Raw genomic sequence first — 17,976 nt, 5'->3', positions numbered from 1 at the left:
AACACAAGGCTCAGACACCTACTGCATTTGAAATATGTCTAGAAACTTTCAATTTCTCACTCACATTACTCTAATAAAAAGGTGTTTCTCTTACAACTGTCCCAGTCAGTTGCCTTTATGCTGTCATTGCTAGGCTCTTCAGTGGTTAGTTTCAGATTTAATGGGAGAAAAAAAAATGAAGGAAAAAAAACCAAATCACAAACCACTAAAAGGTGAAAAAGTTTGAAAAGAAACCTCTCACAAGGTACATTTCTATTGCAGCACTACAAATTATGATATCCTACACACAGGTTTTTAAGACGTATCTTTACAAAGCTCTGACATGTTAGATGTGATTTCCAAAGCACCTTATGGGAGCCAAGTGACTGGGTCTCAGGAAAATTCAGCAACAGCTGCACACCTGCTTCTTTTAAGCTTCCTGGAAATCATGCTCTTACTTTAAAAACCTGTGAAATACTGCCTCACACCCACTTACAACCATTTATCCTTATGAAATGCTCCCATGTCAGAACCAGCATGTTTTATACACCTTGCACTGAAGTAAATTACTATTACAGGTGCAACTTCAACTCTGAACTGCCCCGCAGATCAGACTTCAGAGAAAAGCAATGTTCCATGAGAATTACTTTTTCCACAGTGTATGAAATGTTTCAGTAACAAGCTGAATAACAGCATAACCTCCTTATTCAACTACCAAACAGCTCCCACAGAACCAGAGTTAACCAGGTGGTTGAAGAGCCTCGACAGCTGTGATACACCACCACTGGAACAATTTACATATGCACTGTCCACAGTGCCCATCAGCACCTGCATCTTCTGCAGCATGGCTACTGAGCCACAAAACACCCACTCCTGTTAAAGCACATGGTTCAGTGGTGGGCTTGGCAGTGCTGGGTTAACAGCTAGACTTGAAGATCCTTTCCAGCTTAGACAATTCTATGGTTCTATGAGTCAGGGTCACTTTTAGCCCTGAGCTGGATACTGCATGTAGAAGCAGGGTACAAAAGCACTTGTCTCTGATAAAGAATGATTCTCCATTTCAGAGAGTTTTTTGCTAAATGTAACCTTAAATGTGATGGAACAATTTGACCCCTACTTACTTCATTTCAAGAACATTATGTCATTAAAATGGTGTGCACTTATTCCATGAACACATTATGTCTTTACCCAAAAAATGGACTTTGCAGTCAGCACTTCCCTGTCACTTCTGTGTCCATAGAGATACTGGCAAAGCAAGAACCAAAGCTGAAAACCTATTTCAGCAAAGCACAGCATGTGAAATGCAGGCAACAAGCAGAGACCAGAGCAGGCTGAGCCACCCTCAGGGACTGCCCCTCGTACCAGACAAGATGAAAAGGTGACAGCAGACACATCTGCACCCAGTGTGTGCAGTGAAATGCAGTGGCCAAGCCAGGATGATCCACAGCAGATGTGGGAGCAGCAGGAAGCACCATGCTGAACTGTCCCTGCCCTTACCAGCTGGGGAGGGCAGGTAATTCTAACATTTAAGTTCTCAACTGTCCCTTCTTCCATCTCCTTCTCTCTATGGGGGCTAAGCTGCACACAGGCATCCCTACACAACTCTTCAAGCACCCTCAAAGAAAATCTTTTCCACAAAGCAGCTCTAAAAGCTTTTCCCAAGCATTTCTTCCAAACAAAAAGGTTAAGAAACAACCAACCCTATCAATAAACACTGCAGGAGGCTCCACCAAACATATCAGCAAATTCTTCCACCTATTGACTCAAGCTGTCCCCTGATTCAACACTTTCTTTTCTTTTGCCTTTCACAGTAATATAAATATGAAAATACAGTCCCAGAAAACAAGCAAACCTTAGAATAAATGAAACAGCTGCCTCAAAAGCAAAGTGCATCAGAGGTGACACACTCAAGGCTGTTTCCCCATAAAAGCTGCATGAAGCCAGCTTTGTGTATTAGCCTGCTAGCTCAACCTTGACATGCTACCAAGGTGCTCATAAAAAATAACCTCCCTCAGGGCAAAAAAGAAACAAAACCTAAATATATAAATATATGTAAGTATAAATGCCCACTTCAGGGTCACTTGATTAAAATGAATTTTAAAATATATGCTGTTTTCAAACCACTTATCTAAACAGTCATTTCTGTTCTCTCTTCCATCTATTATTAGATTATAGCAGCCAGAGCTTGGATAAGAGGAAAATTGGTTTCCTCCTGACCTAAACAGCAAGTTACCCCTATCAGAGCATTGCTCCCCCTAAACTCAATGATGGCTTCACCCACAGAAAATCTTTGTGTGACAAATTAGTTTTTTAAGACCACCTCTCCGAATCAAAAAAATACAATAGCTTCCCATAAATGAACAGATCCCAAACTTAACAGGTCTCAAAGGTCATCTTCATTTTTACAATGGAAGTGAGCTTTCAAGACAAATGTGAGGGGGCAGAGAAAAGCAGCTTGAGGGACTTCTTCTTTTAGTGTTTTGTGCATAAAAGCTGATTTGCAGAGTAGAAAAATACTGATTTCACATTTAGTTTTCCTGCCCAGTAAATATATCTATAAGTGTTATCTATCAGTAATTGCAGAGTTATAATGTGCCACACTCATTCATGATGCTGAGCCAGACTGATTTCACTCATAAATAAAGCAGAAATGCTCATGGAAGTACCATCAAGCACAAAGATTGCTCAAACATATCCCTTCACAGGAGCAAAAACTAAGAGCAGGCAGATGCTGGGTGCATGCACATGCTTCTGTGTGTATAAAGGAAAGGTTTGGTGTAATACTGTTTCTTCTTCTCACACTTCCTGCATGCCTGTGGTTGAGGACCAATCTTAAGTGACAGGTTTATATTCCCAGCTCCGAAGTTCATCCCAGTATTCTTCTGGAGTTAATACTGCAGGAAAACAGTACAGTATGAGTACTACAGAGACAGCATGGCTCTTGCCTTAAGGATCAATTTAACTGACCTTCTCCTGGGTCTCTTTATCTAGTTCTCATACAAAAGGCATGCTCACCTGAGAAAGCAATATGTGCAGGAAATCATCCAGAAACAAGGGCTTGCAGGGAGGGGAGGATTCAGGATAATACAGGGCCTGTAAATTTGGAAGCAACTTTGGCCCATAACTAGGGAGCAAATCAGCAATGACTGCACTCTAATACTTTTATTTGCTTATGAAAATGAATTATTAGAATTAAGCACAATTAATCTCTCACTCAAGATTACACTCTTTGTGGGTGATTATTTGACAATATGTACAGGTTTCACAATATGTACTGGGGTCAACTCCAAATGCAGTGGTACCAGCTACTGCTAACATCTGTACAAAGCAAGGAAACAAAATAAAATAAATTCAGAGAATGAATAAAGAAAGGGAAGAATAAAACAGGTCTGAAGGAAAAATAACAGGTCGGCGAGCTAGGAATCTAAGAGATCTAAAAGGACTGGGGATGAGGGAGGAGAGAAAGAGAGAGAGAACACAAAAAAGGAAAGACAATACAAATTTGGTGATTTCAGAAAAGTCATTTCAGGCTCAGGGCACTCCACGTCTTTTATATTCTTTAAGGAAGCGAACACAAATATCCATCCTGTGATGGGAATTACCCTTTTTGCTAAAAGTCGGTATTATTACTACCTTTTTCCCCCCTTTTGTTGTTTCTTCTTCAATGTAGAGAATGACACAAAGTAAAAAAGAATTGCAAGTAGAAGGTTATAATTATGAAGGATATAAACAGACATTCATGCAGGCATTGGATACTAGAGAGAAGTTCTATTTTAATGAGGATGTTGATAGAAAAGAGACTAAGGTTTGTATTTGAGTTCAATTTCTGCAAATAAAAATAAAAGAAACATAAAAATCACAATATTTTCACATTATTAACATTTTTCTCAGTGCCTGAAGACAGACTAAATCATGGAAACAACTGAAGTATCTCATTAATTAACTGATTCTAATCTGGTGGGGTTTATACACTGAGGGTTCACACTCCATTACTGAACTTTTCCAAATTCGTGTATATGCAGAAACCAGGAGGTCAGCAGAAATGCTGAAGGAAATACTATTAAAAGCAAAAGTACTTAGGAAAAGAAAATGGTAAATATATATTGAATATGTCATTACAAGATAAAGAATTCAAAAAATAAATAAACAAGCACCTAATTTTGGAAAAGCTTTAGAAATGGGTGGCATAAGGTCAGAGGCCCCTCACCCAGCACAACAATGGGTGTAATTTTTACCTTCACTGGCAAGGATGAGAGTTTCTGCGCAATCAAAGAATTTTTTTTTTTTAACTTTATCTGCCAGCTTACAGTGGAAGTCAGGTCAAAGAAAGGCAACAAAAAAGCCACTATAATTCATTTGCTCCAGATATGGAAGGACAAACCTAACGGATGTATGCTGAAGAATAAAAACAAAAATCACACCAATTTAATCCCAAACATAGGGATTTTAAGGAGATGAACCGGCAAAAAGGTAGATTACTAAAAAAAAAAAATAAATTAGGAGAAAAAAAGAAAAGTCCTCCTTGTTTAAGACAAGGCTATGTGGAGGACTCTGGGGCCAAACCCCATAAAGTTTTAGAAACATCTGATGAGATCACTAGAGAATCACAGATCCACTCAAATATCAGTAACCTGTTGGAGTCCCGAGACAAAACTCTAAACCTTGAGATCTTTACCCTTTATGAAAAACAAATCTAGATGAATTATTTTAACAGTTTTCACCTAAACACCAAAATATCTCAGAAACTGAGGGATGTACATGATATGATGGCACCAGCCCTTCCTCCTTTGATACTGGCTGCCCCATTCCACAGCACAGGGTCACAAGGAGAGACCTTCTGCCCCATTGCCATGTGGAGTCACTGTTCCCATGCTGTGACCTTCTCCAGCTTTGCCACATGACCCACTGGTGTGGGCTCTCAGTTTCCAGATGTCCCCAACACACTGAAGCAGAAGGAGTTGAGGAGAACAGGACAGAGGAGCCACACCAAACAAAATAATGGGCTGGCTTCAGGACTCGTCAAGACAGCACAGAGCATCAAGCATATGCCAGCACCAGAAAAGCCTGTGAAACCCAAAATTTAAAGCAACTGACAGCTGAAGGTGAGACTGATGGTCAGAAGCAAGCTAGCAATTTTATCTAGTAAGGCCCATGTATTTTGGATCTGAATTGAATGGAGCTATTGCAAAGCCACACATCAAAGAATACAAAACTCCAAGGCCAATGAGGCATGTGTTGTCCCAGAAGAAATCATGTCCAAGCCTGAATTTGCAGAGAGAAGAGCCAAAAGAGAGAATGACACAATCCCATATAATGGCTCTAGACAGAAATAGCCATCAGACTGACAATCAGGTTCTCATAGATTATTACCCCCTAAACAAGAGAGATGGAAAGGCTTTAAACTCTGAGACCAGAGAAAGGGGAAGAACCATCTCACACGTGAATAACCAGATGATGTGAATTCTGTTCCTAAGATTATCATGGACCTCTACTACATGTTTTAGACAACAAATACAAAAAAATATTTTATATATATATATATCTTAGAAAATTGGTCATTCATCTTTCAGTGGAGGGTGCCAAACACTACACAGTTTAATTAGGGACAGACATGTAGACAGAGAAGACTCCACTAATTCACTAGGTAATGACTAGACTCCATGGCATTTTGAATGTTGAGGAAATTAGGATCCTGACCCAGCCAAGTATGTTAGCACAGGCATAAGTGTAACATATGGTACCTCCTTTGAAATCAATGGATGTGCAGTGTTTATGTTTTTATAGTGATGCTTTGTTAGCATCTGATGCTTATATAGTTGTCAAGTTTCATATTAGACATAATTACAAGGAAAAAAGTAAAAGGAATGGATTAAAAAGCATGAAAAATTTTAAAATACATGTGCTCAAGCCTTTTTTGCTAAAATAAACTCTGTCTGTCTGTATTTTGGGAAAGTGCTGGCACTATACTGGAATCCATTTTAAAAATGCTGGTCATATTCTGCATTACAGCAGTATGATAATCCCTAAATGAACAAGCAATTTGGTCTTTAGCAATAAATGTCATTATAACAAATTTGAATGGACACTAAATATTCCCTAGAAACACACATCCTTGACAGGCATGGTGCAGCCAGGAAGTTAATTTTGTCCAATGTTCACAAAATGGCGTATAACAGCAGGTTAATTAAATAACTATGTTTAGACACCCACCATTCTGAATTAAGATTTCTCACCAAGAAATTACAAAGAACTCACATTCCATTGAATAAAGACCATTTTCCAATGAAATCACTTATTTTTCAACTACAGTATAAATCAAATTACAAAAGTCTTAGTATAGAGCCAATATTTTTCATGGATTTAATTGTAACTGACAGATATATAACCCTTGCTAAATTGTTTTACTGTGGGTGGTTCTTACAGGCCTTTTATATACTGCCATAACCAATGGATGGCAAATTTATATGCAAAAATTGCCACACTAGAATAGACCATCTAGCTCCCCTGGGATAACCTAAAACAAAAAGAAAAAAAATAATTTCTATATTGTACTCTGCTAAAAAATAATTATTTCTGTACTCTCAGAAAACATGAAGGAAAACTATTTCATTTTTTCAAGGTGAAAACAAAGTATAAGAACTTATGTGTTTTTATCTCACTTTTTTTTTTTTTTGTTTAAGCAGTTCAAGGTGTTTTGGCAAGTACCTTGGATGATACAGAGCTACCTGCATCCATAGGTGAGTACTTACTGTGATACATGACTTATATCAGAAATAATGCTTCAGTCATTAGGGAACAAGGAGCAGTAAAGATGCCAAAATTAAGTACCTATTTGTTAGCCGTCATCAAACCATAGTAAGAACCAGTGAATGGTTCTTACACAGCACACTTAAGACAACCCTGCATGATCAGTAAATCATCTCAGCAGTACCTTAGCTATGGCTTAGTAAAGCATAAACGGAACTAAATGTCTAAAACTCATAAATGGAGAGCAGTATGCATATACCTGTCCAAGAAACATGTCTGACGATTCAGGTTCTCTTTAAATGCTCCACTTCAATTGTCTCACATAGGAGCATTCTGTCATTCTAACATTAAAAAAAAATTGACAGAATCCTTGGAAGAGACAAGCACTTAAAGTTGCTGTTGTAAGTGATGCAGTATTATAAAGAATGATCTGAATAGAACCCTAGAAAATAACATTTTGCATGAAAAAGGCTTCCCACCATGCTAAAGAAAAATAGCACATTAGAATGCTATACAGCAGCCACTGTAAAAAGGATGTCTTTCTTAATACCACAATATGATAAATTATCTTAAGTAGCACATTAATGTCAGAAATTGAGCATAATCTAACTTCTTTCCAGTGACAATATTAAATGGCTTTCAGACGTCTTTCCTACTATTCTGACATTAAATTTAATAACACCCAGAGAGACCACAAAAATGATTCAGTTACAAGAATCATGGTGCACTGGATCATTGCCTTTTAAGCAAGATTCAACTAAATGGTTTGGACTCTGATGCTTTTGGCACATTCAAGAGAAAGGTTTGAATTTTGCTACGTAACATTTATCAGTAGTGTGCAAAATTCCTTTCAGTATCCAGTTTGAATTGATAGTGGATCTCTTCCTTTGTGCATTAGGTTGATTACTGTTGATTATATGAAACACAGGTCCCAGGCAGACCTACTGTTCTAAATTGTCCCTTTTTTGGTTTTTTCAACTTTTCCCTGCTTGGTATTCCTGTGTGTTGACAACCCCAGCAAGCACCTTAGAGAGTGTATAACACTTTGCAATCTTACTAAAGAAAATTAAGCAAAAGGCTTAATTAAAGATTCGTATCACAGGACAAGTCCACACACTGCTGCTGAAATTATTATAAGCAGAAAAAATTGATATTTCTGAAATGTAAAAGAAATTAATAAGATTTATTTTCTACCTTCCAGAAAAATACTTGAAACAGTGAGAAATTATAAATACAAATTGCAAAAGATATGTAAGGGCTCTCTGCTGCAGTAAGTATCTAATAACAAATCTATTCAACCATAAAAGCTGTACAGCAATTTCACTGCAGAAGAATGGGATAATATGCATGGAGATGATGATGTGACATTAAGAATAAATTTAGATCTTGGGCTCAAATAATCAATAACTGAGTGCAAGTGCTAGAACTGGCCATCATAATCTCTCCACATTCCTGCCTCGCCCAGCAGCGCTCGCAATGCACAGTAACTGCATTATCAAAAGCAAGAATTCAAGCTTCCTTTCCCCAAATGTCTGTTGTGCTCAAATGTTCAAGACAAGGTCCCACTACCAGTGGCAGGACCTGTTCAGTTCTTGACACCCCAGAAGAACACAAGATAGTCCAGATGCTACTTTCAGTCAGTTCCTTAGATTCAACTGTCCCATCACCCAGTTCAGAATAACTTTTATTTCTGTGTTGGCCTTAAAAATTATGTCACATTTTCCATGTTGTTTCTGTGTCTCTTACAATATATTGAAGCAACCTTGAGTATCAGTGGATGGAAGAAATGTTATTACCATTGCAGAGACAATAAAGAATGCCATTCATATCTGCCATTGTAAATGTTTCAACATGTACTTTACTCTAAGCTTCCAGTGGATTTATGAGAGAAATGGGACTGCACAGAATGTGTCAGGACAAACAATAATTAGTCACTGTAGTATTCAAGTACTACGCATGCAGAATAAATAGTATTTTGGCATAGCTGGCATATCATTCATCTCTTCATTTTTTTATAAAAGGAGGCACATTCCTCTCATTGAAGCATCCTGGACACTGCATGGGTTTCCATTTTGTTACTTCTATTTTTCATTCTTGCAACAACTCCTCAGAGGTTAGTGAGGCAAAGGCTGCCTCACCAGCTGCTTAACCCACTGTAACCACACAGTAATTGTGAGGGATACTGCTGAAATGGGAATGATTACCCAAACCACATAGAGTACCAACCACAGCCACAGATGCTGTGGTAGGAAAAAGTGACTCCAGAACTCATCGCTGATTCTGTTCCATATGTATATCTTATATTCAGTATTGGACAAGCTGCAAGAAAAAGCTGAGGAAAATGATAACCAGGAGGAGTGTAGAGTAAAAAGCTGTTAGAAGACAGACTGATGTTGACCGAGGACCACAGCACAACTGCCAGTGTTTACTGATTGCTCTCTCCATTGCTGTGCTACTTAAAGCAGTGAGGAAGTAATTACTTTATTCCCATCACCCTCATCATGAGATACCAGCTGAGTAAATCTTGATCAGCAGACGCTGTTGAGTAGGAAATAATGGAGCGTGCTAATACACAGTGAGCTAAATGCTTCCAAAAACCATTTGGCATTGCTCAGAAAAGGTAAAACTATTAATTTTTAGTACTAAAGAACACCTATAGAGGAACGACACTTCTTGAATCACAAGTTTTAAGAATTCAGACCTATGAAATTTCATTTGTGAAATATTTCATTTGTGACTCATAATTTTTAGAAAAAGCTATATTGCTGGAGGGTCTTTTTAAGGTGAACACTAATATTTATAAAGTTGCAAACTTTAATAGGTACTACTTTTAGTAGGTATTACACTGTGTTTCAGAGATGGCTACTTTGAGTTTTGAGGAGCATTAAAACTGGTAACTAGCCTACCCCATCATCATTTTGATGCTCTAAATCTCAACTAAAGGGCTGATTCAATTAGCAGAGAATTCTTATCCTCTCCAGCAAAGCACAGGGTTCTTCCAAATTGTGGTCAAGAAGTATTTGGTGAGAAGGACACAGCTGGAGCCCTCAGAGATTCACAGAATATGCTGAGTTGGAAGGAACCCACAAGGATCATCGAGTGCAACTCCTGGCCCTGCAGAGGACCATTTCCAAGAATCACAACAAACAGAATCTTCAACACTCTATGATCCTTGTAGGTTCCTTCCAACTCAGGACATTCTGTGATTCTATGTTTTTAATGTTTTCAGCTGAGAGCTAAATAACATATTTTGAGGGTCAACAGACTGACATATCCTGTGCTGGAGGAGAAGCTCCCACAGCTGAGCTGATCAGGGTCCTGCCATATCCATGGAATTCTGGTGGAGCTTTTCCCTTGGAAAGCTCTCTGCTCTACTCACTAATGAAAACAGTAGGTAGAGCACATGACCCAAGGCATATAATCTCCTGCCCTCTGGAATCACACACTTGATCTCAGACTCTGTTAATCTGTTTGAAGACACTAGATAAACCAGAGCTTTCCATGAGGTACAAGTCACCCTCAAAGCACAGGAAAAAGGCTGTAGCCTCTTGGCTACACATAGCTGCAGGCACACAAGTGCAGAGACAGGTTTATTGAGCTGTAGGCACAAGGATATACAAACATACTTTAAAGGTCTTCCTAAGGTAAAGTTCCTCAGAAATGCCATGCTCCCTGTTATTCCTGGTGCCATGGCCAAGTGCTATGTCTCACAGAAAAAGAAAACAGGCACAACAAATGGGTTTTGTTAAAACTCACACATAGAAAGGACATTCCTTAGCAAACCCTTCTCCACCTGAGAATGTCTAAATTACTGTGCCAGGTTTACTGCATTCCATCATTACATCCCCTTTTCTAAGACACTGGAAAAGCAGGAGACAAAAACCAATCCATCTTCCTCTGTGACTTTTCACCTACTTAAAATAGCCCAAATTATTTCTTTATTTTCCAATAAGCACAAATTCAGGAAGTACAGAGTATTCTCTGTGAGCAAGTGTCAGATCCAGGTAGTTAGGCTGACAAACTCTTTATGTTAATGCTGACTTGTATAGTTATTCTAGGTGCATATTTTAGCTCTCTTGTGAACATTACATACATCAATTCTATCTTCAAACACTAGTCTCTTGTAGCCTATGTAAATAAGTATTCAGACTCTGTTGTGTAGGTGATTAAACAGTTATAAATATGAATAAAGCTCCAAGTAATTGGGTTGTATTTTAATTAATTTTAGATAAACTTATCACGAATTTTTCAATTTCAAAGGTGCTGCATTTCCTAAGTTGGCGAGACTGTTACTCCATTTCCATACTCTTTCAATGACATCTGAAGCAGAGGGAAACAAAGCCCCCTGTGCACATCTCCTTAACCTCAGCAGAGAGACAGCACCAGTGCCTGAGTCCTGCTGCCAACACAGAGACTCCTCCTTCCACAGCTGAAACCTTTATGGGCCCTGGGTTTGGACCAGTGGGTTTGCATGTCAAAGGAAATTTTGCCTCTTACTCTTTGTAAAGCCCACAGGAGGAATAGCACTCAGGCACATTCAAACTGATGTGGCTCTCTCTCTATCCCAAGACCCATTCTTGAGTCCAGCTCTGTTCTAAGCCAGAAGCTTCCAGCCCTGTTAAAATTTGTCTAGAAAAATATTTCAAAATATTGAAATGCAAAGTTACCTTTCCAATGCCAGGGTTGTCCTTGATTTTGGACACAGCTCTCAGAAGGCATGGTGGTGCTGGGGGAGGGCAGAGCTGCAGGATGCCACTAAAGTTAGTAGCATAAATAGAGAAGTCGTGTGTGTGTGGCAGGGGCGGATGGTATTTCTTTCTCTTCGAAGACAAGTTAAGCTTCTGTGCTGCTCTGTATAAAAGTAACAGCAAGAAAAGACAATGTTATTTAGGTGTTAACAGGAATCTGAACCAGACAAACAGATGCTCATTGTCATCACTGCCTGCTTAACAAATCAAGTCATTGCATTCTAATCTGATTTCATAAGGACAAGCCATCAGGACACTAATAAAGGAAATATGGGTTGAAAAATTACTGGCAAAATATTCAGTTATTTTCTCCACCAACAGAATTTCAATTATAATCTAACTTGCCCTTTTTTTCCCCCAACAGCCTGACATCTGAATTCTAAAAAACTAACATTTCATTGATGTAATAAAAAGCTGAAATAATCCCCCTTGTCACTGGCAGAACCAGATGGACTTTGCTGGTGATAACATTATGAAAATGGTTCTTTGTACTCTACGAGTTACTCAAGGCAGGGAATAGCACTCCAAGTCAGTCGAGCTCAAGATCGTCTCCTGTTGACTGCACAGAAAATCCTTAGATAACAGCACATTTCCTTCAAAACAGATTGGTTTTTCCTCCACAACTCCATTCTTTCACATTAAAATGGAAAGCTATTAAAAAGACATGCTTTAATGTGCTGAATGATAATGATCCTGCTTTTGAAATGTAGAATTCCAAAACATAAAAGATGAAGAAAGAGGAAAAATTAGAACATACAATTAAAATTGTAACATTCTTCCTTGTGAATAAAAATAGGAACATAATCTGTTTTTTCTGCTACTCCCCATCAGCAGCACCAAACAAGATAGCAAGAAACCAAAGCAGAAACTCTTCCCTACATCAAAACCCATATAGAAAAATAAAATTCACCCTGCAGAGTGATTATTTTAAGCAGAATAAAATATATATATTAGCAAGCACATGCTGAGCAACTGGGCATGGCAATGAGGGTGAAATGTCAGTTCTCTCAAAGTCAAGGAGTGCTTTGCCACCTGAAAAAGACACGTGTAATGCGACCCTGAGACTGTCAGCAGACAGTCCACTGACACATAAATATCAAAAAAGCATCCAAATTGCTACCTTTTGTTAGGGCAGCAAAAGCACAAGGTGTCCTACTGCCAACAGCTGTAGACATGCTGAGACCACACTACTGATGCCAGCAGGTCTTTGGGGACAAACCACTATTCTGATCCATGCTTGCTCTATAAGGGCTTGTCACTTTGAACAAATTATTAAGTATCTTTAGACAATGACTACTCTATATTTTCATCATGTCTTTCAGCCCAAGATCTCCAAGTATTTTGCAGTGAGATCAAACTGGCACTAGCATCGGTGAAGGATTATAAGTAACAAACCTATGAAGAAACCAAGGCAGTGTTTTGCTGTCATAACGAACTAAGGGTAAATCTAGAACCCCAGCCTTGCTACAAATCTTGTCATCATTGTCAGGCAGCTTCAGGCTTAGTCACTTAGTAAGGTGATCAGAGAGGGAAACTGTTCCTTTTATTTATTGTAGGTTAGAAATAAAAATTAACACCAAGAGCAGAAGGGCTGCACAGTCTTCCAGCTACACTATTGACTTCATATGAGTAAAAGCACAAAAAACTGGCTGTGTCTGAGGAGCAGAACTGGACACTTGAGTCAAAATTAGACAGCTAGTTAGTAGAACAACAAGACTCTCAATACAGATATACAAAATTCCCAGTCCTTTTCTCTATATTCCTAAACTTGTGTGTTAAACTCCTGAACTTTTTTACTTCAACTTCTAGACATGCAGACCCCCTACATGCTTCCTTCTCCCTCTATAAACACCATAGTATTTAGAAAAAGACAAAGAGTCATGTGATGAAAAAATGAGGCTCTAGTTCCAAACTCAGAGGGAGCCCAAAGCCACTGTCTTTTGAGGAACAAGTTGGACTTTTGCCTCTGAGGAAAGAAGCAGCTTTTGACTACCACTACATCCTGAAACCAGCAGGAGCTGCATCCCACAGCGAAGCAAAATACCACAAGCATGGGTTTATACAGAACCTCAAGGGTTTGGTGGCAATGAGAACTGATTTAACTGCCTAAATCTCAAATCCCCTTGCTAATACTTCATTCACTATGAAAACATATGCTGAAATAGGACACCAGGAACACAGTTGCACAACTTCACTGTGGCTGCAGCTGCACATTAAAACCGTAATGCCTCCTAAATTATATGCAGCTTTTCTGTGCAGAAAAGAGTCTCTACCTGTTGGTACTGTCATTGTGGAACTCAAGACAGTCATTAGCATCTCTCTCCAAGTACCAATTAACAATCCTGCTTATTATTTAATCGCCTTGTTGATTAATATGAAAGATAATGTTTATTTTCTTGTTTACATGCTATGATCCCTTGTTGAAATTATAAAAACTCCTCAAGAGAATGTCTTCAAAGTGCAATCAAGATATACATTAAATCCTGATGAAATAATTACTCCTGCAACAGATCTGGCTGAAGGAGCTCCTCTGGGAAACATACATGAAAGAGAATGAGATACAAAGGACAAATTTACTCAGGAATTGTGTGTTCAAGCAGCTAACTAAGCATTAACACCCAATGAGTAACTGCACCCAAAAAGGCCAAGCTAAGCAAAATATATAAACAATGAACAGAAAATGCCACTTTTTAGAAGTATAGCATTTCTCAAAATACCACAGTAGCATATTCTGGGCCATTTTGATAAGCAGATCCAAGATACTGAATCTGTTACTAATTGTGTTAATTTCTGCACCAAGCCAGAACCACTTTCAAACTGGTTCACATTGGACAGTATGCATAACCTTCCTGCACCTCCACTGTTCAAAGGACAGTGGCATATGCTACCTAAAGCAATTAACTGCTGTAGTGCTGATAAATCCTCTTCCTGTGAGTCTGGAGGGTGATGATTTTACTAAGAAATTTGGCAAAAGGACTGTTGGTGTCCATGTGAGATAACAGGAAACTGAAAACAGAGGAACTGGAGTAGCTGTTGTAGAAAATAATCAGTGCTTTGATGGGCAACCAGCCAACTGCACTAATAATGATGCGTGTGGTTCACATTTAAAAAGCATCTCTTGTCAGGTAACAGTGCACAAAGCTTAATTACAACCTCTCTGTGTTTGAATGCAAGAATGGCTTTGCCTGACATTCAAACAAGGTTATTTCTGGAGTTGGGACACCACAGACAACTTGCAAAAGCAGTATCAAACAGCTTGCTGGGTTTGATTTTGTTTGTTGTTTTGGGTTTGTTTTTTTTCTAAAAGGGAAAGGGTAAGAATCTAATTGAAAGCATAGGGCAATTTAGGCAAAACAAAACATCACTATCAAAGTGCAGACTCTGAATATGAATTCAAGTAATTGTCATCCTCAGCTCCTATAAAAAGCAGAGTCAGTTCTTAACAAAAAGCCAGCTGGGCAGCCCCTTTCACATGCCTTGCTTGGGCTCCTGGGCAGGTCCAGGCAAAGAGCACAACAGAAACATTCATCAATCCCTCTGTGCTTCTTGCAGAACAAACAATACACTTGGTGGCATCCCAGCCACTTACTCATTAGGCCAAAATATAGGCCAAGCTGGTCTGGACATGGGCCCAAATAAATCAAACAAAATCTAACTTTAGAAACCGCTTTACTTAGGTAAAATTCATGAGAGGATGCATTTACATGGAGCCAGCCCTGAGACACTCTAGAGTGCCAGACTTTCTGCACTCCTTATCCAACAACACATTTCTGAATTTACACTTAAGTTTTCAGTTGTGTCTTTTCTCCAGAATTCCTTTTCTCAGGGGGAATTTGTTCCATGGAGACAGGATTGGAAAATCTCCCTCAACTGGGCCGTTTTTGCCTAGCATCAGGAAGACAGAACTCAAGCTCATATCAGATCACTTTCTGTAGGGAGCCTAATTTGGTGCCATGTCCACTGCCTGACCTGCTTCTTTTTCTCAAATTTACTCTTGCATAGGAGGCCCTCACACATACCTTCAGCACCACAATGACCTTGTTAAATATCAATTTCTGCTTCCTCACAGGGAAAATTATGACCTTTAGGGAATTCTACACAAAACTTAAGCATTACCATCATTTGTTTCTCTGAGAATGTGCCAAACATTTGTCATAGTTCTGACAGAGTTTTACACTTCCCACCTATCTTCTCTTTCCCCATTCAGCCTTCACAACCACTCTTCCACAGAACACTCTACAAGGGAAAGTAAGCCCACACTCTTACACTTCCCTTCCAGTTAAAGCACGAGAGACATCCATGTATATTGCTTTTAGTTGTGAGATCTACTGTCTGCATTTTGCTTAACTCTTTCCCTCTTTAATAGAAGATGTCTTTTAAGACGCTCTGGAGAGTTCTTTCCTCATAGCTAGGTGTCATGTTAGAAAATAAAACTAATATATGGCACATGCAGGGGCACTCAAATATCAAATGACAAGGGACAGTCTCTAACCTGCTCTTTCCCCCACACAATTTACAGATTACTGGGTTTTCTGCCATGCATGGATGAGACCAGTGAGGAAAACCACGGCCAGATCAATTACATAATGCTCAGCACCTAGGGAACAAGGCTGTGCAACAACAGTAGCTACAAAGCCTGCTCATTGAAAGAGCCATGCCATTTTTAATTTTAAATTCTGCCTATGTTGTTAGCATGACATTTCAGATATTCTGATGTACAGCAAGCTGCTTCTGGCTTACACTCCCTGCACACATGCTGCACATTATAGCTGTGAAAGTAAACAGCACAATTTAAATCCCTAAAGAACTCTTTCTGAGCATAATTTCTCCACAAAAAAAATAGAAAAAAGAAAAAAAAGGAAAATTATATTTGAAACTTTCATAACTATGCAGAGTTATAAATATTTGCTTAAAACTTTGTGAATTTTATTAACCTTCAGAAGGAAGAATGTATATAAAATATTCTTTGGGACACATACTATAAATGGGTCAACTGAGATAAAGGCAGAAGACTTAATGGACACAGGACATTTATGGACAAACTGCCACAAGTCAGAAATAGAACTGGGACTCCTGTTTCTCATTATTAATCTCCAATTACAAGAATAATAAAAGAAAACCTCTGCACATTCATTTCAACTTGACTCATTAAATATTAACAGTTTTAGTGTTATTAGCCAGTCTTATCTTTCAGAGATCACTATCATTATTCATATTGTGAGAATGCTGAAGGGCTTCACTGAAAGGGTCAAGGCCAAAGAAGTGTACAGCCCAAGCCTTAAATATCCTGAACTTTGGACTTTACACAAGAGTGTGCTTACTCAAGACTTTTGGTTTGACCTTGACAGACATCACGGAAGTGATTTTTATCCTGATCCTGAGCCATCTCCAAAGTTTGAAAAATTATGGATTCACTCTTACACTGAGAACCAGTCAACTTTAAAGAAAAACTTTCCCAAACTTTCCCAGTTCTCAGCTCAACGAGGGATAAATCCCCTCACACAACCTATATCCCAGTCCAAAAGGAAGCAGTGGGAAAGTCACAGCCTGTCATCCTATCTGCAGTTCCAGTTATTGTTTCCTTAATCACTCATCAAAATAGGCAACAAATAGACGGATGTCCTACAATACATCCTCCAGCACCCTGTCCCAAGCCTTCCACAACTTACAGGATAAACTTGGTTGGCATTATTATTTTTATTATTGCTATTGCTGTTTGATTTGTGGTTCAAAAATTAGGCAGCACAATGAAAAAAAAAAAGTGCAGTTGATACCCAAAACCCCAAGCAAAATTAAAAACCACTAATAGCATTCACCTTGGAAAACAAAATGTGATTTAGAAAACACATTTTAAAAGAGAAAATGCCTAAATACATCATGAAGGTTTGGAAAGGACAGGCATCATCTGTATTTCTAGAATAAATTTTGTCCAAAGAGCCACTTATAAAACATATGATAAACTTTGAGGGTATGGTCCCTTCCTCCCTCAAGCTTGCTAGGTTTTCATGACGGATGTATAACTTCTGGAAGATATAGACACTTTCCCCACTTCGTACCATTACACAAATTCTGCACCAAACCTTTGTTTGCTTAGCTGTCCCAACAATGCTGCTGAGAATCACTGCCAGGAAGAACAAACAATTAATGTTCCTTATTTCTGTGTTTTGACTTCCTCAATAAATAATTAGTTCATCTGGATCACAATGCACAGCCTCAAACAATGGCATTTTTATAATGGGTGAGGGTAATAAAGTTTCAATAGAAACCCATTATTCTGAAACATTCCAAAATGTCAAACCACATTTAGTATTTCGAGGATGTTACCTCACCAATACTGTGAGAGCAAGTATCTCCAATTCGAGACAAAGTTCATGCCTTGCCTCGTGCACATAGCATAATCTTGCAATTCAGACTTGAATTTCAGCCTCTCACTTTGACCTTGTAATTTTCTCTTACTATCTCTTATTAAAATCAGCAAGGCAGAAATAAAAATCAGTAGTGT

At 38.6% G+C, this 17,976-nt stretch overlaps 1 protein-coding gene across 4 annotated transcripts in view; it reads right to left on the bottom strand.

Annotated features, from left to right (window-relative positions):
- KIF26A (kinesin family member 26A) overlaps positions 1-17,976 on the bottom strand; it is a 95,797-nt gene that overhangs the window by 16,254 nt on the left and 61,567 nt on the right. For all 4 annotated transcript variants that reach the window (XM_088166292.1, XM_088166291.1, XM_088166294.1 and 1 more), the window contains one exon: positions 11,394-11,577. In XM_088166292.1, coding sequence (XP_088022418.1) covers positions 11,394-11,577 — 184 coding nt within the window. The remainder of the gene's footprint in view (positions 1-11,393; positions 11,578-17,976) is intronic.

The sequence above is a fragment of the Sturnus vulgaris genome, chromosome 6, assembly GCF_052056855.1.
Source record: "Sturnus vulgaris isolate bStuVul1 chromosome 6, bStuVul1.hap1, whole genome shotgun sequence".
Classification (NCBI taxonomy): Eukaryota; Metazoa; Chordata; class Aves; order Passeriformes; family Sturnidae; genus Sturnus; species Sturnus vulgaris.
This window is presented reverse-complemented; position numbering and strand designations above follow the sequence as displayed.